Genomic DNA, 24392 nt, shown 5'->3' on the forward strand with positions numbered 1-24392 from the left:
TGAAACCTATGAGCCTCCGGCTAACCAATTGTTTAAAGCATTCATTTTGGATTATTCAAGCCCTTCAAATTGAGATCGAGAGTAATTACAATGTTGTTACTGCTTGCATTTACTACATTCACTAAGTTGCATGCAAATTGTGTATGCATGTGTCTGTCTATCTATGCACATGTCCACAAGAGATATGGTATGTACACAAACAGGTTGGAAAAGTGTTTATTCTATTCTTCTCTCCTTTTGTATTACATGTTTATATGTATTATGCATAGGCCTGGATACTAGTGCATGTATGGGCATGAAGAATCATGCATGAAATTTAGTCATAGATGAGCATGCATATACGTGGCTGATTGGATGACCATTCACAATCATTAATGCATTCATATAGCTTATATATCGAATCACATCATTGAGCCCCTAGTTCTCCACTTGTTCCACCTTGATTTCATTTAATATTTACCGCCTTATCAACACCTTGCATGCTAGTGCATTTTTAGCCATTGACACTGTTTTTTTACTTTTTCACAATGCATTCGACATTCTTGTCATAATATCTCAACAAACATAGGAGTTCAAATTCTGTCTTTGAAAGTCAGAAGTCTTTCAGCATGTGGGAATTGCTTTAGAAACATACACTATTAGGACATGTGGTATGTAAGTATATGTATTTTTAATACTAGTGTTTTACATAACTACCTCAAATTTGTCATGCAAGATGAGAAAAAGATAGGCAAATTCGGGAGCATTCTCTTACTACTTGTTTGCGCTTCAACATCAATTTCATTATTATGAGCAAATTTATAGCAAAAAGGTATCAATTGTAAGAGAAACAAAAAATGAAGTGTAAAATAATGAAAAGAGCCTCAATGGCTGAAGACCGCATAAATAAACATGTAAGTGACAATAGCAGTGCACTAAAAACATGAAGTCATGTGAACAAAGAGCACACTACTATATGAAAACATTCAGCAAATACAGCCTGCTAGCACTAAACTTCATTGTGAGAACTAGCAATTTTGTTAAACCTCTATAGGTTTTGAATATATATGTAATAGATTTACCAACATTCATACTTCGATTCAAATTTTTCTATAGAAATTTCCAGATTTGAAGATTGCTTGACTTTAAAAGCTCACCTAGAATCTCCATATCTTGCGAGTTAAAACACAAAATAATGAATCTAATTAATTAATCTTCCAAGAACTAGACAAAAACAAAAACTTCAAAAGCCAAGGGGGATGTTGTTGCATTTTTAGGTGAGCTATTAACAAGCATCACAATGAAATGCATTCCTTGAAATCATGGGTAGCAAGAATGGCTCCAGCTTGACATTATACAAATATGACTTCTAGCTCATACTGTTACATTACTTCCAATCGATCCAGTACAAAATTCTATTTCGATGTACTAGTCCCCGATTTTCTTTTAGTAAACGGGTAAGACCAACATTATAGTCAGCCATTAGATGAGGGAAACTAAATAGAAAAGAAATTTCAAAATTGTCATTTAAATTAATTTCCTGAATCTGCTGGTTAACATCACACGTGTTTCGTAACTGATAATTATTCAAACACATGTATTTCATTTCACCTCGTTAATGTCGCATCTCTCAATAATGATATCATCGCTAGCAAGAAAGAGGAACACCAACATTGGTTCCTAATACTGTAATAAAACTCTCTTATAATTCATCTTTCAGCACCTCAATACCTTCCAAGCCCACACTTTCCCCAACAGTATCCTTGTTCTTATTAATAAAACTGATGAAGTCATCCTTGTTCCTATTACCCTCATAAGGAATCACATTTCCAGTGGCAGTATGTAGGTATAAAGTTGGAAAGCCTTTGACATCAAATCTCTTATCTGTGATATCATTCGCAGTTGCATCCTACCACAACCAGCAAACGGATAAACATGAGAAATAAACAATAGTATTTCTAGATACCTTCAGTGTTTCTATAATATTTCACTATGTATCCAACCTGAAATATATGTGAACATACCAGTTTCGCAATCACAACATCTGGATCAGATTGTAAAGCAATTGCCACTTCGTCCAAGATTGGCGCTAACTTTTTACAATGTCCACACCATGGTGCATAAAACTCCAGCAATACTGTGAAGTAAAATATGAATTAACACTGTTTTATTATTTTATCTTTCAATTCGACTGTAGAACAGTTTATAGGAAAAACTCGCTGAAACCCTCAACGTTTTTTCTTTTTCTACAAATGTCCTTAAGATTTTGTTATTTCCCTGATGCCCCTGGACAACTCCCAAATGGCATTTGGTGAAAGAGCAAAAACTTACGGCATTTGACAGTTTTTCTTTTCTTTTTTGAAAAAAACAGGTATTTTAGAGCTCTCCACTGAAATATATTAAAATGTGAATTAAAACTATCCTTGATCCAACAGTGACTTCAAAAAATAAAAACAACTAGCAATCAGATGGAGCTTCTCATTCTCATTGCATACCATTTTTACCAGACTTCAGTACTAATTCGTCAAAAGTTTCTAACACCACAATCTTAACTGGTTCATCGTTCTTTTCTGGAATGGGCTCAGATTTAAAGAATTCTGATACTTTACCATCCTGCAATAGAAACAACAATATTCTTCAGAATAATGAATAGCTTTAGTTTACCTGCAAAAAAACTATGGTATAAAAACATTCTATATCAGAGACATGATTTAGCAACTTAGAAAATTTAACCAGAACGATGTCTGTACTCACAAAATAATCCTTCAACCATTGTCTTATATTGCCAGTGTGAACTTTCTCAAGAATGTATTTCTTCTCATCGTTGCCTTGGATCACAATGGATGGAAGCTTTTCTGTCGTGGCTCCAAAGTACTACAGCAAAGCAAAAACAGATTCCATAAATATCAAAGAAAACAAGTTAGAATATACATAATCCATAAAGATAAAAAGACCACAAGTAAGAAGACATATTTCCTAAGCAAAATGCTGAAGAAGAGAACAATAACAAATAACCGGAAAGCAAATTAAATATAAATATATATACATACATACATATATACACATCCCAAACACACACACACACACACATATAGATAGACAGATAGATATATATATATACATTCATAGATATACATATATATATATATATATACACACACACACACAATGTATATATATACTTCATCATTAATACATTTTACCTGAAGGGCATTTTGCCCATCTACTGTATCTGCAATGAGAAACCTCACACCTTTGCCTTTGTATTCTTTAGCAAGTTCCCCAAAAAGCGATGTTATCTCAGCATTATCAGCATTAGCATCCACAAATAAAAATGCCTACCACAAAGAGGTTGAAATTTTTATAAATAATCAATCCATAGAAATAAAAATGTAGATAGCATGCAAAGCAAAGAGCTAAACTTATACGAAGAGACCATTGCAATATATTGCAAAAGAAGTCAGTAATAGCATCTACAAATAGAAATACCTACGACAAAAGAGTTGATATTTCTTTAAATAATCAATCCCTTGGAAGAGCATAAATATCATGCAAAGCAAAGGGCTAAACCAGTAAGAAGATCATTGCAATGCATTGCAACAGAAGTCAGTGTTAGCATCAATAAATAGAAATGCCTACGACAAAGAAGTTGAAATTTTTATAAATAGCATGCAAAGCAAAGAGCTAAACTAGTAAGGAGACCATTGCAATGCATTGCAACAGGATTCAGTCTTAGATCAACAAATAGAAATTCCTACAACAAAGAAGTTGAAATTTTTATAAAGAATTAATCTGTAGGAATAAAAATACAGATAGCAAGCATCACAAAGAGCTAAAGCTATAAGAAGATACTATTGCAATGCATTGCAAAGAAGCTATTAAAACATTAGATATAATAAAAATTATAAACAATCCAAAACTTTCAGAAAAGATCATTACATTGCACCACAAGAAAAACTCTCTAAACCCTTGGAGTTGTAAATTTATAAATAATCAATCGCTAGGAATAAGAACGACCCTGTTATGCAAAGGAAAAATCTAAACCTACAAGAATTGATCATTGCATCATGCCACAAGAGAAATTCTTAAAACATTTACACAGAATATCACTTTCATGAGATCTATTGATCAAGCAATTTAAATGCAACAAATCCGGTTACTTAAAGAAGCAATAATTACATTGGTGTAATGGTAATTGCAACAATATAGAAGGAATTCATTGAAGCATAATATTCTCACCTTAGTATATTCAGGTTTTGAAAAAATCTTTGAGAGGTATGTCCTCTGGACAGGATCATTGTTAAATAATACTACAGACGGGATGCTCACATCATCTAGGAATTTTTTCACTGCTGCTTTGTTGAATTCCTGCATGAACAAACCATAATTTAGGAGATAAGATAACATGTGATGCAAATCCAGGCATAACAAAAAATCGTAATTTTAAAAATTAATATCCCAGGTCATTCCGAACTAGATACAAATAAATGAATAAATTACCTTGAGATCATTGAATCCTTCATCAAACTTTTTGAAAAGACGAATCGCAGGTCCAGTGAGTGCTGTTTCTTTTGTTGGTAGAAAACTGGCATCCAGAGTATGCTTGAATTCGTAATCAGACCGCAGTTCATTAGCAACGGAGGTAAAGATAGTGAACTCCTCAGAATCGTATGATGAGAAAACACCCACCTATTTATCCATCAATTCACACATTTGAGGCTTCCATCATTGCATAAAAGAGAAAATATTTATAAGGGGAATCTCCAAAAAATACCCTTCATTTGTTCTTTATTTTCCCAAATGCCTTTAAGCTGCCATCAATTCCCAAATGCCAGTGGTAAGCTTCCATTATTCCCAAATGCCATTGGTAAACCAAACTGGCGCAATTGTATGTGCTATTTAAGCATTCGTATGGACACTCATATCCTCTTTTTTCACTCTTCCAAGAGTTGACCAACAGCATTTAGGGAGTTTACAAAAACTCAGGGATATTTTGGGAAATATAGAAAAGTGAAGGGCTGTTTTGGAGTTTCTTTCTTATTTAATGATTATACTCACAACAAGAATGTCATTTTCTTCCACAAGTTTATGACCTTCCTCAGAATCTTTGATCTCTTCAGAAGGCGGGGAAACTTGCTTCTTCAAATAAGCTACAATGCCATTGGCATCTCTTGGCCCTTTATAATCACGGACAATTTCTCCTTTGTTTTCAATGATCTTCAAAGTTGGATACCCACGGACTTCATATTCGCTTGCCAATGCTTTGTTAGTCTCTTCATTTGCATCAACTTTTGCAAGCACTATAGGAGGATCGTTTTCCTTTAAGATAGATGCTGCTTTCTCGTACTGAAAATGATAAAGATTTGTATAACTAACGCGATTAATTTGAAAAAAAAAAATAGAATGCAAAAAACTATGTGCACAAAATATACTTTACATGGTTAAAAGGATTTTAAGTCTTACAGATATTATACCTCAGGGGCAAGTTGCTTACAATGGCCACACCTAGATTTGTATAACTAACAATAGAATGCAAAAACTAACTAGACAAAATATATTTTAACATGGTTAAAAGGATTTCCAGGCATATGGATATTATACCTCGGGGGCAAGTTGCTTACAATGGCCACACCTGTAAAAATGAAGAAGGAATAACATCAGGAACATTTGCAATTAGAGAGCATCAATTTGATCTACACGTCCCACTTTTATATTTTTCAGCCAAACATACAGCATCAGGTTAGAATCAGAAATTGTGATTAATTTGCAGCTACAAAATTTAAATTTATTCACAGAAACCATGTTCAAATTCACCTCAAATGTGTATACTGTTTCCATCACTTAATAAAAGTGGAAAGACTAAACCAAATTGATCCTTCAACACATACAGGAAACACTTTCAAAATTACCTCAAATGTCTATACTCTTTCCATCACTTATAAACAGTGGAAAGACTAAACCACAGGGATCCTTCAACACATAATTCAAAGGCCAAAAAACATATTTATAACTAGAACATGCGACAAATTTGTTGAAAGATAGTTCTACCACAGGAGTTGGGGCCATCATATATCAACCTGCACTGAAACACAGGAAATTATTCAAGTTTTTGTGCCTACCATTTCCATAATTAACAAGCGTATAGAGACTAGATCCATGCAAGATTCATCTGTTGCATGGATCTAGTCTAGATGAACCCAATTCTATTCAAAGCAATGACTCTCAACATCATTTGAGCTATCTACCATTTCAATCACTTAGGAAAAGCCTAGAATAAAACAGATGGGTGTGCACTAGATGAATGTAAAGCTCGTAAATCTAAACTTATTATTAACAGGAAATCCCACTTCAGAAAACATAGCAAGAAAGTATGGATACATTTATATTACTTACAAATATACAAATATTAGATCCACGCAACAAACGGATTCATCACATTAGTTCAACAGAAAAAAGCATGTTTCTTGTATAAGCTATGAAATTTCTTGATAGTGAAATGACAAGAATCACTTCTAAAATCATCAAAAAGAAGTAATCAATGTATCTATATTAACTTAAAGCTATCGATATTTAGTTAAAGGATTTGCTTTTAAAATAACCTAATCAAGCTTAAATGCATCCACCATTTTCGCCAGTTGAGACATTAAATCATGCAATGATGGATCTTTCACCACAATCCAAAAAGTAGGAGGCATATTTATAACCAAAACATGCCGACAATACAGTGGAAGGTAGATATATTATTAAACCCTACCATACATAGCATTCCATGCACAACAGCTTTATCAGGAAATTGAGTTTAATTTAGCACTGCAATTCAATTTATTCAAAAGCAATAACTTTTAAAAAACACCAAAAAAAAATCCGTGCCTGTCACTTCCATCACTTACTCGAACACTGCATAATTCAATAAAAAGAGCATATTTACAGCAGAAACATGCAAAAGCTCCAGCAGAATTGTGGATAAAGCTACGAAATTAGAATACTGTTGACAGGAATCAGTTTTGAAAATCGCTAAGGAACGTCAAATGTCTACCATTTTACCATTTTTATTAATTACAATATTCTCCAGAGATTAAATCCATCGCACAACACACGGATCCTTCAACACATAATTAAGTAGAAAGAATGCATGTTTATTTTACAACACAGAAATGTAAGGAAAGGAAATACATTTATAATGTTGAACATTACATAGGAAACCTAAACAAATGTAGCATGCTTACTATGCAAATCATACAAATGAAAAAAAAGATGCAACAAATAGGTGGGAGAAACCTAATTTTAAGCAAGTGAAATTGGCGAGATTACTTTAATAGACAGAAATATATCCATACAAGGTGAATGATTGATCCCTTACCAGGGAGCATAGAACTCAACGACAATGAAAGGATGTTCTGCCACAACTTCAGAGAAATTGGTGGAGTCCAGAACAAGAACATGGTTCTTCTCATCACTATGCTCTTCTTGCTCAGCCAACGCTATGATATTCCATGGCAAAATCAATGTAACAAGAAGAATAAAAAGAAGAGGATGATCACGATGAAGCAGAGCTGAACATGTATTGGATCGCGGCATCTTTATGGGCCTGCTTGCATATTACGTGGGTCAAGTTAGTGAACAATAATATTCAGGAAAAAATAACGAAATCTGAAGAAATGAATGAGTGAAAAGAAACGGTAATATATATATATATATATATGAAAAACTGAGAACGCTTTCTTGCCAGTAATTACTACATAAATAGAAGTAGCAAGAAATTTCTCGTCTGCTTCATTTCTGACTGTTGTTGAAACCTAATTAGATTCTTCTTTTCTTATTCTTCTTCCTTCCCTCTTCAAACGTTCTGCATTAGAGCAAAAAAAAAATTCTTCTCTCCTCATCAATATTTATGGAAAACGACGATTCTTTCTCTTCCTCTTCGATGTTTACGGAATACAACACGCCTCCTCCACCACCACCACCACCACCACCACCGTCTCCGTTTCTATAATCCTTTGGGAATTTTCTTCGTCTTCCCATTTTTCTCATCTCTTTCTGTGTGTGTACATATATCTACATCAAACCGAACGGGGGAGGAGCCAGATGGGAGGAAACAGAGTGAGGTATTTGCGATCAGGTAGCAGAAACATTTACCTCGTGAATGGATAGCAGAGTCGTCGATCTTCTCTCGTTCTCGCCTTCCTTTCTGAAGAGCCGCTGGCTATGGCGTTCTCTCTAGTTAGTCTCTGTGTAGCTGAGCGACGGCCCCACGTCTGGACGACGTTTGTTTCAAAGCCGAGACGTGGTTCGCCCAATCACAGCCCGCCACGTCAATCCTCGGTCCAATGGGAAGACACCGCAAAATATCTCACATTTTCTGAGTTTATTCTATTTGCCAGAAATGCCCCTATATTCTCCTTATTTCCTGAAATACCCCTCCCGGGTTTTACATCGGGGAATAAACATGCACACCAAGGCCAAAAGGCTCCTCCACCACCAACCATCAAGGACACAAATTACTTGGGACAAACTTATGTATCACCGTGGCCATGTTTGTGAATCTAGTTGTTTTCATCGAGCAAACGTCATGTGGCATCCTTAAAGCAAAAAATGAACCAATTCGAGAATAAAACATGTACGCCAAGGTCAACTACTCCTCCAACACGATCAAGGACACAAACTACTCGGACAAACTTATGCATCATGATGGCCATGTTTGGGAATCTAGTAGTTTTCATCGAGGAAGATGAGTTATGTCATGTGGCATCCCTTAAAGCAAAAATGGACCAATGTGAAGAAGGCAAAAGAGAAGTGAATTGATAATCGGTCTGGCATATGTTAACATACCCCTAATGGCATGCTTCATGTGCCTAATAACAACGAGATCACATTGCATCTGATGTTATTGGCTCAACTACCTGATATTTTGTACCTACAACCTTCGAGCTACAATCAGAAAGAAGTAACATGAGTCAAGTTGAGGATACGAACACCCTTTCGTTTTGTAAATATGTAGGGTGACATCACGGGATTCCACGCTTGGGGTTGATGACCAAATTGGAGGTTCTATGGTAGTGAAAGGCTAAAGCCAAAAGTCGAAGAATAACATACTCTTAGAGAAAAGCCACAATGTGTTTAGAGTTTAGACAATACTTTTAGATAAAGTAAGTGTGAGCAAGTTTAGAGAATACTTTTAGATAAAGTAAGTGTGAGCAATTTTAGCAAGATAGTTGTATTCCATTAATAATGAAAGACAAATAGAAAAGTAGCTAGATTGTTGCATCAATGAAAGTCAAATAGAAAAGTAGTGAGATCATAGCATCAATGATTTATGGGCTCGTCATGAAGTAGTATATGTGATATGGACTCAGGGCTAATCTAGAAAATTCTCCGAGCAATATATGACTGACTTATTTTTCTACACGGTGACGTATGAGGATTTTTTATTAGATCTAATTGTGCGCATATCACTATGTATTTAAGCTACAAGAGACATTCCTATGCCAATCATTTTCTTTTTCAAACTGTCAGATAAAACTGAGGATGCCCTTGGAAGACAATACATTATGTTGAGTATATTTTTATTACGGTCATTAGATATGTAGATCTCAAAAGACCTTCCTTACTTAAAACGAAGGAGTGATGAGGATCTTGATTCCATTTCAACCTTTGTAAGGTGCAAATGAGCTTATCAACTGTTAGGCCTAGATGAATATATATCAACATATACATTGATTGAATCAACATAAACGTAGAGAGAGGTTCAAAGTAAAAGTAGCAAAAATTTGGCATATATTTATGTAAATGAGCTTATTGACATTCAACCATTTACGGCAAATTCAACAAAAACCTGGAAATCTTTATTAATGAATGTTTTCTAATCTAATATTCAAATGTATACAATATAACCACACAACAAATGTATTCAAATATTCTGATGCAACTGAAAGAGCTCGGTCAAAGTTCCTACTGAAATGGGGTAGTTCTTCTATGGTGGGCATATCATCATCAAGGTCTGAATGGAACTACCAAGCACCCCGATGGTTGTTTCCCCCAATGGCTTCCATCAGTGCCTAAGTGCTATAACTATGTATAGATATGGTACAAATTACTAGGTTATAGGAGTTGTGGATACTTTTGTTGTAAATGAGGTGGGGACTATGTCCACTTTGGTGAGAAGGCCAGAGTGAGGGTTGCTGAAGTTTTGGTGGTCTATGATGTAATTGTTTGCTAACTAATGCGAAGTAGTGTTTTCTTTGGGAAAAAAGAAAAGAAAGAGAAGGTATATTTAGCCAACAATAATTACAAAAGCGTTTTTTTTTTTTTCGAAATAGATATGACATTAGTACATAAAATACTACATACATGTAATTATCCCTTTTTTTATCATGTGTAAGTCTTAGTTATTGACTCAAATAAATACTTGGTGTAAACAATACGGAAGAAAATTTTGCAAAAAATATTTTCTAATTTGATATTGGAATAGCCACGATGACACAAAATCTTGTTGAATGTCGTTTGATATGATTGATTTGCTTTCTAAGATGGGAATTATCTCTATGAAAAGGGTTTGGTTTCATTTCAAAGTGATTTCCCTTTCTCTCTCTTCTTACCCTAGTCAAGTTATTATTGCTTAATTGTGGTAGCCACCTTCGGCATCATATTTAGACCTAGACATAGTTGCCATCATTATGTTATTACCATTTCTTTGTGGCAGTGACCTTCGACATCATATTTGTCATCATTATTGCCTTGATCCCACATATTCGTTGTTATTGGCATCATGTGGTTATACCTTGATTCTGCTTAGTCGTTACCTTAATCGTTGTTTTGAGTCGTTTGGATAATATTAGTTGCAAGATTGTTGCCATTTTGCATCTTATGTTCCTAGTGCTTTGGTCTGTGAAGCCTTGCAACTATTGATTCGTAATAGTACTTTGAAAAAAAGAAACAACATATGCATTCATATTACGACATCAAGCGTGAGTGATAAGTAGCAACACATGCATACACTTTCATAGCATATAATGCACCTCCTTTACAAGTCAAGGAGGAGAAAGGAAAAAACATATTTAGTAAAGCTTTAATATTGACGAGATTAATACTTCCATATGATATTCCATTGAGATGATGTCAATGAAGCACAAATGTATGTGAGGAAGGTAACGAAAATCATCAAAACAATTGAAGAAAACTTAGAACATGATTGGGCTTTCTTGTGTATGTATGAGGGAATATGAGTTTGCTGAATTCATCAAAGTGTTGCCAAATGATGCAAAATGCAATACAAGTCACAACCAAGCAAATTAGCAAAGGTGAAGGGGACCTCAAGTCCCTAGTGCTAATTAGTAGTTATGAACTTGACTGACACAAAAAATAAAACTTTGGAAGAGGAAGAGGTAAAGGGCTTGAGAATCTTGTGGAAACTACCATAATGGTACTAAAGGACATGAGTGTAATCAAAGTACAAGACTCCAACCATCCGCAAGTGTAAATGACGAGATCTTCGGCGGGAGGGAAGCCCCAAAAGAAGTTAAGAGGGCCTATACCACCTGCCTACCCTCTAAAGGCGGACATAATTGAATGGATTGGTGGAGACAAGGAGAACCTTGAGGCATCAAAGTTGTTTACGAACTAAGTGATAACAAAAATGAAGAATTAGAAGACGAAGAGCATGAGACTATGTTTATAAAGTGATAAATGTGGTTTAGGGTTTAGCACAACAAAGCCCACTCACGAAGGAATGATAGAGAGATAAGGAAGCGAAGGCAAGTTATTACAAGTAACACAACTGTAATGCTTTAATTAGGTTCAACTTTTTCTTGGGCATATAAAGGTTTAGATCACAATAGAGAAGAACCATCAACACCATGCTTTATTTTCCACCGAACATATTTAATACTTTAACTTAATATCATTTAACTAACATTCAAAATTTTGTGATTTTTAACAAATTTTTCAATATTGCCATTAATTGGCCAACTTACGATTCACTACGTTTGGGATGGTTACACTAACTCTAACATTATGTCAAATATTGTTGTCGCGCAAATGCACGTGTGTGTCTACCCGAGTGGGACCGGGGAGGATCTTAACCCGGTAGAGTGTGATGTCATGTGTGAAGACTTAAAACCTCTTCGTGGTCTATCTCCTATAAATTCCCATTTATGTGTGTTGAGAGTCGAACTCAACTTCCCATAGTAGTAGGTTTCACACTAACTCATGGACATACCATGCTAGTTTTGTAAATAGTAGAAAGGGCACTTACCCTGGCTTAGTTGGTATTTAAACCAACCCCTTGTAACTTAGTTACTATTGGAAGTATTTTGGTTGATGTATTATACAGTCTTTTATCTCTGTCTTAAGCTCTGTCTCTCTCTGTCTCTCTCTATTTTGCCTTACGTGCATACACACACACACACACACACATAGTCCTTCTGCTACATCTCAGCCACTCTTGCTCCTCATTTTATTAACATGGTATCAAAGCAAGTGGTTGCTTAATCGAATCTATTCAACTGTGTTGTGGTACACACCGACGATCAACAGAATCGGCTCATCAACAGAGAAGAAATCAACATAATGAACACTCAGATGGGAAGCGCTCTTCCTACTAACAAGCTTGAAAGAACGAACTTTGCATCTTAGGAATACAAGATACATTAATACCTTGTCGGACAAGGTTACTGGAGCTACATGAAGGAGCTCACGAAACTCAACCCAACCCAACACACGCCGATTATCCCGCTTGGGAGCAGGCCGCAAGCCGTGTGTTGTATTGCCTTGCATCATGCGTTCATGATCATATGCTTGGCTATATTCGAGATTCGAAAACACCGAAAGAAGCTTGGGGAAACCTCAACAAGATTTTTGCGCCCAACACGGTTGCACGAAAGCTGCAACTTTGATAGGAACTAAACAACATGCAACAGAGGGACATGTCGATCACAGGCTATACCTTAAAGATCAAAGAGTTGTGTGATGACCTCGGTTCGATTAATGTCGTAATCGACGATGAAGAGATGGTGCAAATATGCCTCGGCGGCTTAGCACCCCGATTTGGCTCGATTAGATCGGCCATCCTTGCAAGGGAGAACCCTCCTTCATTTTTCAATCTCCAATAAATATTGTTGGTTGAGGAAAATCATGTCCGACAAAGGAGCAACACACCAGAGGGTCATATGCTCTACTCCCAATCAGATAATAGAAGAAATTTTGGTCGTGGAAATAGAGGTCGATTCGAACAAGGCCATAATGGTCGGCAGACTCACGAGGTAACTCCCACCAATGGCAAGCGGACAAGAACGGTCCTAGAGAGTTCGACAGAAGGGGGAGTCATCACGCTGGACCAAGCAATTGTAATACCCCGATCAAATGCGGGTACTGTGGAAAACACGACCACTATGAAGAGGAGTGCCAGAAAAAGGTACGAGACTCGGCTTCAACTAGCCGACAGCTCACGAACTACACATCGAATTCCGACTACGACTATCGTAGCGGAATGTTTACAAATTACGCCAAGAATTTCGACTACGGCGACGTGGCGGAATGTTCGTAATGAGGCACAAAGCACACTCAATGTCAGCACAGGCCTCAACTAGCACCTCCGCCTCAAATAACGTATGGTTTGTTGACTCAGGAGCATCCAACCACATGACGTCTCATGAAGATTGGTTTCGGGAATTACGAAAACCTGAACGACCCGGATATGTCGAGACAGGAGATGACACGACTCATTGAATACAACATATCGGGAACGTCCCATTCAGAAACAATGGCAAACAAACCTATCTCAAGAACGTACTACATGTCCCTACCATCACGAAAAACCTAGTTTCGGTCGGCCAAATTGTCGAACAAGGAATGCACGTACGATTCAACAATGACGGGTGCTTCATCGAAAGGGGCGGACAAGTCGTAGCCCACAGTCGACGAGAAGGCAGTATGTTTATCCTCGAATTGAACGAGGTAAAGTTAGCCATGTTCACAAAGGGCCTTAAAGTCGAAACCAACATAAATATGTGGCACAAGAGAATCGGTCACATCAATCTCCAAAAACTCTAGAACATGCAATCGAAAGGAGTCATAATCGGACTCCTTAATTTTATGGCAAAGGAGGTTATGGGCATATGTGAAGCATGCCAGTTCGAAAAGCAATGCCGACATCCATTCTCGAAAGAGCGAAATGTGAGCAAAGGGATCCTGGATGTCGTACATTCTAATGTATGGGAACCGGCCTAGACAAGCACACTCGGCGGATGCCAATATTATGTCACGTTCATCAACGACTTCTCTAGGCACATCTGGATCTACCTGATGAGATAGAAGAGCGAAGTGTTCGAACACTTCCAGAGGTTCAAGGTCGAAGTCGAAAAAACTACAAGTCGGTACGTACGTTGCCTTCGATAAGATGGAGGCAAAGAATACTTTTCAAATGAGTTTACGGCATATCTCCGAAAGGAAGGAATCCGACAAGAATTCTCATGTCATCACACACCTCAGCAGAACGGTGTAGCCGAGCGTAAAAACCGACACATAGTAGAAGTCACTTGGGCTATGATGAATGAGAAGAACCTGTTGAAATCGTACTGGGCAGAAGCGGCGAACACGGTTGTATACCTCATGAATAGGTGCACAACCTTAGGAGTACACGACGTAACTCCTCATGAGAAGTTCTCTGGAAAGAAGCCGGACTTATCACATGTCCGCATTTTCGGCGCAATCGCTTACGTACATATTCCTGACGATACGCGACAAAAGCTCGACCCGAAGTCGGAGAAATGTATCCTAGTAGGATAGTCACTCGAACAGAAGGGATATAAATGCTACAACCCATCTATCCGAAAAGCTCGCGTAAGTGGAGATGTCGTTTTCGCCGAGTCCGCATCCTAGTACGCACCAAAAAGAACTTCGACTCTGACTCCGCTCGACCCGGAATCCACCGAAATGGAGATAGAAGCTGAAGATCAGCTCACGCGCATGTTTAAAGAAAGCCTGATTACGACACGGCTTAGTGAACCACGGGAGCCCCCGAGTGACCAAAGCACATTTCAACCGAGTCCGAAACTCGACAAAGGGAAGGCGAAGATGTCCGAATATGAAGATCCAATCGACAACGTGTCAAACTCACTCCCTTGACAGTCAGTTCAAAGACCTGGACATCCCAATCATCTGGATAGATGGAGTGAAGAAAGCCTTAGTATCCGCAAACAAGAAGCTCCGTTGATCGACCCGTGAAAAGAACCCCGTAAGCCGTTTCGGCTACAACGATTATGTGGCGTACCATTACGCCTTCATGATGAAGGTAGCGTCAGTACGGGAGCTGGAGACGCTTTCTGAAGCCGTAAAGGATCCGCGATGGGTCGATGGGACGAATGAGGAAATGGAAGCATTATGCAAAAACGAGACATGGGATCTTGTCTGTCACACGCCGCACAAGAAAGCGATTGGTTGTCGACGGATTTACAAAGTGAAACACAATGCTGACGGCTCCGTAAATTGCTTCAAAGCATGGCTCGTTGCGAAAGGATACACACAAACGCACGACGTAGACTACGAAGAGACCTTTGCCCCGATGGCAAAGATGACCACCGTGCGGACTGTAATTTCTCTTGCAGCCGCAAAAGGGTGGCACCTCCACCAGATGGACGTGAAAAACGCCTTCCTCCAAGGAGAATTAGAAGAGGAAGTATATATGATTCAACCACCCAGATTTGAATTGCGTAGTCATCCGCACGTCGTATGTCGGCTCAAGAAGCCACTATACGGCCTCAAACAAGCACTCGAAGATCACACAATATCTTCATAAGATCGGATTAACAAAGTCAAATCACTTCTCTCCGGCAGATTCGAAATGAAAGACCTGCACGAGCTCCATTACTTCCTAGGCATTGAAGTAATTCGAACACCAGTTGGAATAATGATCTCTCAACGGCACTACGTTCTCAACTTGCTCTACAAGTTCGGAATGACCGAATGCAAACCTGTGTCCACTCGATCATAATCTCAAGTTTGATGTTGATTCCGGCACAACCGTGTGCAAGTCAACTCAATATCGTCAACTAATCGGCAGCTTAATCTATCTCACCATTACGCGACCCGATCTCAGTTACTCGGTTGGCCTACTTAGCCAATTCATGCAGAATCCGTGAAACCTTCATCTCGATTGCACTAAGAGGATACTCCGGTATGTCAGTATTACGATGGATTACGACATTATGTATAAGTCAAATACGACCATTCGACTCGAAGGATACACAGACGCGAACTGGACAGGTTACAAAATGGATAGACGATCCACATCCGGATTCGTCTTCTCCCTCGACAACAGAGCGATCTCCTGGAGTAGTAAGAAACAGCTGACAGTTGCACTGTCGAGTACGGAAGCCGAATATAGGGGCGCGACAGTCGCCGCATGCGAAGCCGTATGGCTCAAGCGCATACTAAAGGATCTGGGCGTTCCCATTACGGATCCAATTCGCCTCTTTTGCGACAACATGAGCAACATCTACCTCGCTTGGAACCCTGTCTTCCACGGGCGGACTAAACACATCGAAGTGCACTATCACTTCATCAGCGAGCGAGTACAGGCCGGAGAAATCGATCTACAACATATCAATATGCACCTCCAGATTGCTTATATTTTTACGAAGGCCTTAGGAGTCGACAAGCTCGGGCAATTTGCATCGGACCTTGGCCTCACGACATCCACATTGTCGAGCTTGAGGGAGAGTACTACAGGCGACACGCGCACTATACGCAATTGATCGAGTACGCAACACGCAGTTAATCGAACCGAGCACAAAGCCGAAAAGCCGAAAAGCCGAACAATCTAGTTCGAGGATTACGAACGTCGAAAGCCAGATTCCGAAGACCGAACCGAAACAACTTTTCGACGGATGGAAGTTGTGTTCGAAGGGGCGCGTTGATAGTCGAACTCAACTTCCCATAGTAATAGGTTTCACACTAGCTCATGGACATACCAGGCTAGTTTGTAAATAGTAGAAAGGGCACTTACCCTAGCTTAGTTGGTATTTAAACCAACCCCTTGTAACTTAGTTACTGTTGGAAGTATTTTGGTTAATGTAATATATAGTCTTTTATCTCTATCTTAAGCTCTCTCTCTCTCTCTTTCTCTCTGTTTTGCCTTACATACACACACACACACACACAGTCCTTCAGTTGTATCTCAACCACTCTTGCTCCTCATTTTATTAACAATGTGAAATGGTGCTTGCTAGAATTTGAGGCTATTCAAATTTCAAACTTGGGGCTCGTTGGAGCCAGAGGCTCGTTTATAGTGGAGGCTTGTTGGAGAAGGAGGTTCCTTGGAATAAAAGGCTACCTAGAATCATAGACAACTTTGAATTGGAGTCTCCTTAGAATTGGAAGCTCACATTTATGATGCATTAATAGATTATGAAGTAACTATGTGTTTTTTGCAATGACAATGTATCACAAATTGGGAAAGATGTGGAGGCTCACATTTCACACATTATAATGCACACGTAATTACAAAACTATATTATTTTCTAGGATCGGAAATGACACTTATATGTTAGATTATGTAGATCCCTTTGTCCCCTCTCTACATCATTGCCTCAATATGACTTAGCTCACATTCTTTTCAATGTGTGGTGGGGTACTAGGGCATAATTGAGGAGTCTCATCAACCATGCATATTTTCCCTTGAACCACAAATACCAAGCATCATGTTTTGTTATAATGTACTGCATTTAACTACATTAGAGTTTGCTTTTCCACACATGGTCAATGTGCTCCACTCTTGAAGCAATTCATCCGATCATATTCTAATAGTTTTATGTTAAAGCCTTGAAAATTTTCACTTGATTTGATGATTGTCTTTTATGGTTTTTAAGAAACTTGGGGATCTTTATGTTGTGGAAATTTTTCTTTTACCGTTATTCACTTTCGCTTGATTTTTAGTATTTGAGCACAAGATTACAGATATCCATTCTAACGTGCTCTTAGCTTGGCAAAATGATGGCATACTTTTGCCAAACCCACACCCTCACATTGATAAAAATGAAAACAGATATTGTTTTTCCGTGGTTATTATAAAAACACTCAAGAGCATTATGGAGCTCAAACTTTATATGTTTTATAATCTTAGATTAAAATTTCTTCCATGCCACGTTAGTGTTAATGAGACATACTTCTTAATATTAAGATTGAATGATATTATGTGAGGAACTTCGGAAACTTTGATTTGATACTAAATTCTTAATTATTTGTAGCTAATTTGTTAGAAAGAGAGAAATTTGCTAATATTCAGATGCAAATTGGATATGTTACACAAAAGTGGATGGGTTTATTTACTCCATCGGATGTTTTAATTGGAGTTAAAGCCTATATTGGGGAACAAGAGTGCATGATTTTTTATGTACAAGATGATGGTAGGTTAATCTTTAGACTTAAGGAAAATAATTCGTCTAGGTTTTGTTTGCATAAAGAATTGAGGGTGATTGCAAATGATGGATCAAATTGGGTCTTAGACTCAGATCCTCAAAAGGTGAAATTTTTTGGAGGATTTGGACTATGGAAAGGAGACCAATATCTAGATTAACTTGGGATCCTGGAGAACTGTATTGGAAGGTGTGGGTGCAAGATCACATAAAATATCTGCCTTTCTTTCAATATTTTGTGAAGATTGGTAAGAAAATATTAGGTGCTAGATCATGGAAAGAACCAACTACAAATGTTTTTTGGAGACGAAATGAACTTTCTCCACAACATCTCAAACTATTTTGGAAATGGCTATGGAGTATAAAAATGAGTATGAAAAATGTTTGTTTCTGATTGTTGTTGGTTCATAAAGTTATACCTTAATGGGTGGCAAAAAGGAAATGTAGACAAGATGTGCCCTTTCTGTATGGATTTAATATAGATTGCTAAACATTTGTTTGTGGAGTTTTGGTTTTGCTATGGACATATGGAAACGAATCATAAAATTATTAACTCCAATATGGGCGGTGCTACATGATAAACCTATGGTATATGAACATGAGGAGGTTGCAAATGCTATTGTGATGAGATATGGTTTGATGGAACATTTTTGGATCCCTTTGAATCCACAAATACAAATTGATAAACCTCAAATATGGCAATTGGTAAGTAGTATTACAATTTGGTATATTTGGAAGGCTCGATGTTTGAAGGTATTTCAAAATGTGACTGAAAGACATGCCCAAATAAATTCGGGAATTTGGATAGAGATTGTGCATAATCTCGTAGGGTTGTTGGATAGTATAAAAGGTAATACGCACCAAGCGGAGCTTAAGCTTTGGACTTTCATGTCATCTAGGACATAGGGATCGGCAACGGCTCGGCTCAAGCCTAAACCGGTTTTTAACGGCTTAGTGGCTCGGCTTAGGCTTGAGCTTGGCTAAACGGTTTGAGCTCAGTTCGGCTTGGCTCGAGCATGTATACTACATAATGGATTGATTTGTGGGAGGAAGAGAGAGAGGTTCATAGAGACAAAGCCGAGTGAAGAAAGCTCATATTAAGATGGCTATGGTGGCAAGGCCTAGGGCAAGCCATGTCCATGTGCTAGCAAGAAAGGTGTCTTGTAGAATCAGGGAAATTGGCATGCATGTCTCCATAGCCATCATATATTTGTATCTGAGATGGTGATGGTGGTAGTGGTGTTGATGATGATATTAGAAGTTGAGGGGAAGAAAAATAATGGTGAGCTTCCCAAACCGGTTTAGGGATCAATTTGGTTGAGGTTTGAGAACCCTAAAACGGTTTAGGCTTAACCGGTTTGGCTTGGATAAGGTCAAAGTGGTTAAGCCTAAACCGAACCGTTGTCGATCCCTACTGGGATGTAGGTGTATTTTATAGACAGCTTTATGATAAGGTGGAGTTGTTTTACTCATCACCAAAGTATTTATTTAAGATGATGGTTAGAATTTAGAAAAATACAGAGGATTTGTGGTATAGCTTGTATGGATAGCCTTATATCGTTTTCTAATACTAATGTAGTATCTTTTTTTTGGAAGAAAGGAAGAAAGAAAGAGACAAATTTGAACATAATGTAATATATTGTAGTTAGTTTTGTGTAATGTATCATTATTAATTAAATTGATCATCTTACGAGTTTGAACCATAGAGTATCCGTTGTTTGTTTTTGAAGAATGTGAAAATTTATAACTTGACAACACTTTGGACAAATATCATTTAGTTGCATAGAGAGAGAAAATAACAAGTCAGCGAAGCTAACAAAATCAAAACATTTGATGCAAAACTCAAATAGCTCAACGCATGAGTAGCGATATCGACAATCCTATAAACTTATTCCAAAGGTTGGTATTTGAAATTCAATTCCATTTATTATGTGCATAGATATATGCATACATCCAGCTTTCCAAACTGAAATTATAGGTTGCATAACGAATACATTCAAAAGTCATTAATATAGTAATGCAGAACCATTGTCGAGTAGTTTAACTTGAAAATTATGCTTACATGTATTCTTTAGGAAATTCTGCAAAATAAGTAGAACAACCACATTAGAAAATGCCATATGAAATATAAAATTCATGAATCTACTTGCTATTTGTATACATATACAGACTTTTATATGTAAAACCTAGATGTTATGTGTAGAAATCTATATATAGCTAACATAATTTGCCATCCGATATAAAAGGGACTAAGTGTTATCTATGTAGAATTATCTCTATACTGCAATAGTAGTACAAATGGTAGAATCTCACCGTGTTGTTTTGGGTCATAAAGTCAATATTTGAACATGTGAAGTTTTATACACTAGGGTAGGAACCTAGGGGAGATAGGCTTACATCAACCAAAGCAACAAATATTGTGTATCATTTGTAACCTCGAGGATATAAAGGTGTATGAAGCAAAATTATTGTGTGGTTGCTATCAAAGTTCTATGTATAATATTTGAATATATAGCTACAATTCTATTCAAAAACTCATTTTGTTATCCATTGAGAGAGAGTGAGAGAGATACAAGTTGCAATTAATGTCCGCGCTTATGGTGTAGCCAAGTGAGACACCACATTCAGAAGGGAGGGTTGCAAGTTTGGAGATGTATTGTGAGGAGATTGAGGATATCTCATTCTTGAGGCAATCGCATGCTGCAATGTGGTTTGCACGAGGGTTTTGCGTTTGTTGTTGAAAGCTTTTGACGCCAGAGCAACAAGAGGCGGAGGGTGATGTTTCAGATCCAATGACATAGGCCACACAAGGTGCCAATGATAAAACAAGTGAATTACAATCTATTGCTGCCATCGCCACCTCAATCTTCACAGACACACTTATGACCAATACTAACACCACAAAAAGATGGATCGATGCCCCTTTCGTCATTTTAATCACACTATTATCTCCTACTCCTTCTCTTTCTTCTATATATCTTCAATGGGTCTTGATATAAATACTACTAAAAGTTTTACTTCACTTGGAAGTATCCTCAATGGGTCTTGATATATATACATACATACATTGCTAAAAGGCTTTAACTTTATTCTACATTCAATTTGGTTAACCTTTGTTGTCTTTGTTGTTTGTTTGCGTCTCTATCACAATTTATCTCTCATAGAGTGTTTTCTTCTCTCCCACGTGTCGCAAGATATCCCTAACCTCTCTTCCAAAGATATGGAACAAGGGGCCTTTTCTTTCTCTGAAATTTTTTCTCTCTTCCAATATAACTCTAGCCCACCTATGTGATAGGCTATGATAGTTGAGAAACCGTGCATTTGATGCACTATTTGGAACCTTTTTATTGTGCTCACAAGACCATATCATTCCTTTATTGCATAGTTAAAAAGGTATATGTTTCTTTTTCCAAAAAACATATTGATTAATAACTCTAACGTGTAGAAATTGTGTATATGTTTGCATAGAAGTACAAAAACAAAGGAGAGTGATAGATATGTAAAAATTTTCGTTCTTGGAGGTGAAATATGAACCATGTGACAAATTGAAACATTTTCATTTAGTGTCTATGGAGTTGATAATCACGGTTCAAGATGAAGATTGTGATAGAGATGTGTGTGTGTGTGTCATCATCAAGGGGAAGGGGATGGTTCATCTGGTAGTTTGGCACAACTCATGTACTGAATTTTACAAAATAGGAAAAAATGCTTATGTACCATTTTTGTTGTACAATCATTCTACACCAAAAGTTTAGCTTGTATAATTATTAACTTCATATACCTCGGTACACATGCATTGCAATTTTCACCCTATACTTCATATTTGACTTTTGAAAGTAATAATAAAATCTATTTGTGAAACCATAGCCAACCAAATTGTGCCTTGACAAAGTAATTCACATGCAAATGAGCCTTCTTTAAATGTTCTAATTGGCTCGCATAGGCTAATTATGATCATGTATATACATACACACGCACCAAAATCATTTTAGCTGTAAAGCGTAGGAAATAGAATATCATATAAATGCTAGCACAATGTCATATATGTGGTTTCCTTAATCTATATGTCAAAATGTTGAGTAAATTATCGATTATACTTTGTAGCCAATTCGTTAGAGATATAAAATACCTTTTTAATGCAACCTAAGTTTCTGTCACACTCACATTTTCCCTCTAAAGTTTTTTGGAAAAAAGACCTCAAGGTTCTTTTTATGGTGCTCACTTCTAACTAGAATTCCATGGCTATTAGCCTATTAATTATTACAATATAAATGAATCTAAATATATGGATATTTTTGCTTGTTTATCGATACACTTTATCTTTTTCCTAGTAATGTCTTTGTTAGTCAGAGCACATATTTCTCTACTAGTTACCATCACCAATGTAATGTATAGGGTTGTTCAATGTAGCTCTCATTCACATCCATATTCTCTTTAATCAATGGGAATGTTACCATCAATTTGTTAATATGGAGAGGTAGTCTTTAATACCCATGACTCGTTATTTTCTTATATTGATGTCGATCGTCCCTTGATTTCCTATAATTAGGGGTATTTTTTCCTCATTTAATAAACAATATGGAATTGTTTATTAAACTAATGAAAAAGTATACAGTAGTTCAACATAGGTTTTAATCCACATGATATTCTTTTTGGTCCATGGTGTTGTCATCTTCAATTAGCTAATAATTGGGAGGTAGTCTTTAATATGCCCCTATTCCACACGATAGTTTTGAATCTTGAATTCATACTCTTGTTGCTCACGCAAATCAGTTCAAATTGCAAATCATAATTCAATAGTTTTTTACTTATCTAAATATCATATTTTAGTTTGAAATTTTATCACAATACTTGATTATGTTTCTCATGTCGACTTCCCTTCCCATACTATTGTGATGAATTCATTACTTTTGGGTAGGTCTTTTTAAGATAAAAGTCTAGGAGTAGTGCTATATTCATGTTGACAAAACACAATTGAGATCTTCAACTTATTCTACACCATAATGATACAAGGATTTCAACAAATTTTTTAAGTATCATTTTCCATTGATAAGTCCTTCACAACTAAGTAGTTATCATCCTAGTATCATTTCAATGCAATTTCATTGATCGCATTGGTAATATTTTGTAATCTAATATCCGTATGTTTCATTTGTAATCATTAAAGCTGTGTATTCCATAAGTGTTCCATGAAAATAGTAGAAAGATTATTTTTTCTCACAAAGTATATAAATACTATCTCAATTTTCAAACAATGTAATGAGTTAAATTTCAAGGCTCATCCTAATCAAATGATTTGCTAGATACTATTAGAAACAAGGAGGTTTCCCAATTAATTTTATGCTTTTGGTTGGTTTCAAAAAATTATAAAATGATATTAGATTGGGATATCACTTGTTTTTTTTTATCCAAAAAGAACTACTTTCCCATTAATTAGGAGAGATTTTTATAGAAAGACTATACAAGAAAACGGGGAATCACCCCCCGACCGAGTTCAAGAAGAGATATGGATGATGGTGGCTTGTTTATTGGTCTAGCACATTTGGACCAGGCGTTGTAAGTTTGTTTTTCAACAGCAAAAGATCCCTAGCGGTGAGGTGTTGTTAAATATCTAGTTCGAGTTGGTATCTTGGCTGCGGGGACGGTACGACTCGATTCAGGGGGAATCTGATGCAACAAAAAGAGCTAGGTCAAAGTTCTTGCTGAAATGGGGTAGTTCTCCTATGGTGGGCAGATCATCATCAGGACCTGAATGGAACTACCAAGCACCTCGATGGTTGTTTCCCCCAATGACTTCAGTTCCCAAGTGCGGTAACTATGTATATACAAATTACTAGGTTATAGGAGTTGTGGATACTTTTGTTGTAAATGAGGTGGGGCCTATGTCCACTTTGGTGAGAAGGCCAGAGTGAGGGTTGCTGAATTTTTGGTGGTCTACGATGTAATTGTTTGCTAACTAATGCGAAGTAGTGTTTTTTTGGAAAAAAGAAAAAAAGAAAAAGAGAT

General features: G+C 37.1%; 1 protein-coding gene across 1 annotated transcript; it reads right to left on the reverse strand.

The window, feature by feature from the left end:
- Nucleotides 1–1482: 1482 nt before the first annotated feature.
- On the reverse strand, nucleotides 1483–8215 carry LOC147866780 (protein disulfide isomerase-like 1-1). The gene is made up of 11 exons (XM_087317261.1): nucleotides 8116–8215; nucleotides 7340–7567; nucleotides 5581–5611; nucleotides 5038–5325; nucleotides 4480–4668; nucleotides 4219–4347; nucleotides 3183–3317; nucleotides 2734–2853; nucleotides 2475–2592; nucleotides 2004–2116; nucleotides 1483–1888 (listed from the first exon to the last, which is right to left on the reverse strand). The coding sequence occupies exons 2-11, from the start codon at nucleotides 7555–7557 to the stop codon at nucleotides 1682–1684; spliced, it is 1548 nt and encodes a 515-aa protein (XP_087173387.1). The 5' UTR covers nucleotides 7558–7567; nucleotides 8116–8215; the 3' UTR covers nucleotides 1483–1681.
- Between the last annotated feature and the right edge of the window lie 16177 nt (nucleotides 8216–24392).

Source organism: Azolla caroliniana, unplaced genomic scaffold (genome assembly GCF_043228905.1).
Source record: "Azolla caroliniana isolate FFs.n. ecotype wild unplaced genomic scaffold, voAzoCaro1.0.p SCAF_3, whole genome shotgun sequence".
Lineage (NCBI taxonomy): Eukaryota > Viridiplantae > Streptophyta > Polypodiopsida > Salviniales > Salviniaceae > Azolla > Azolla caroliniana.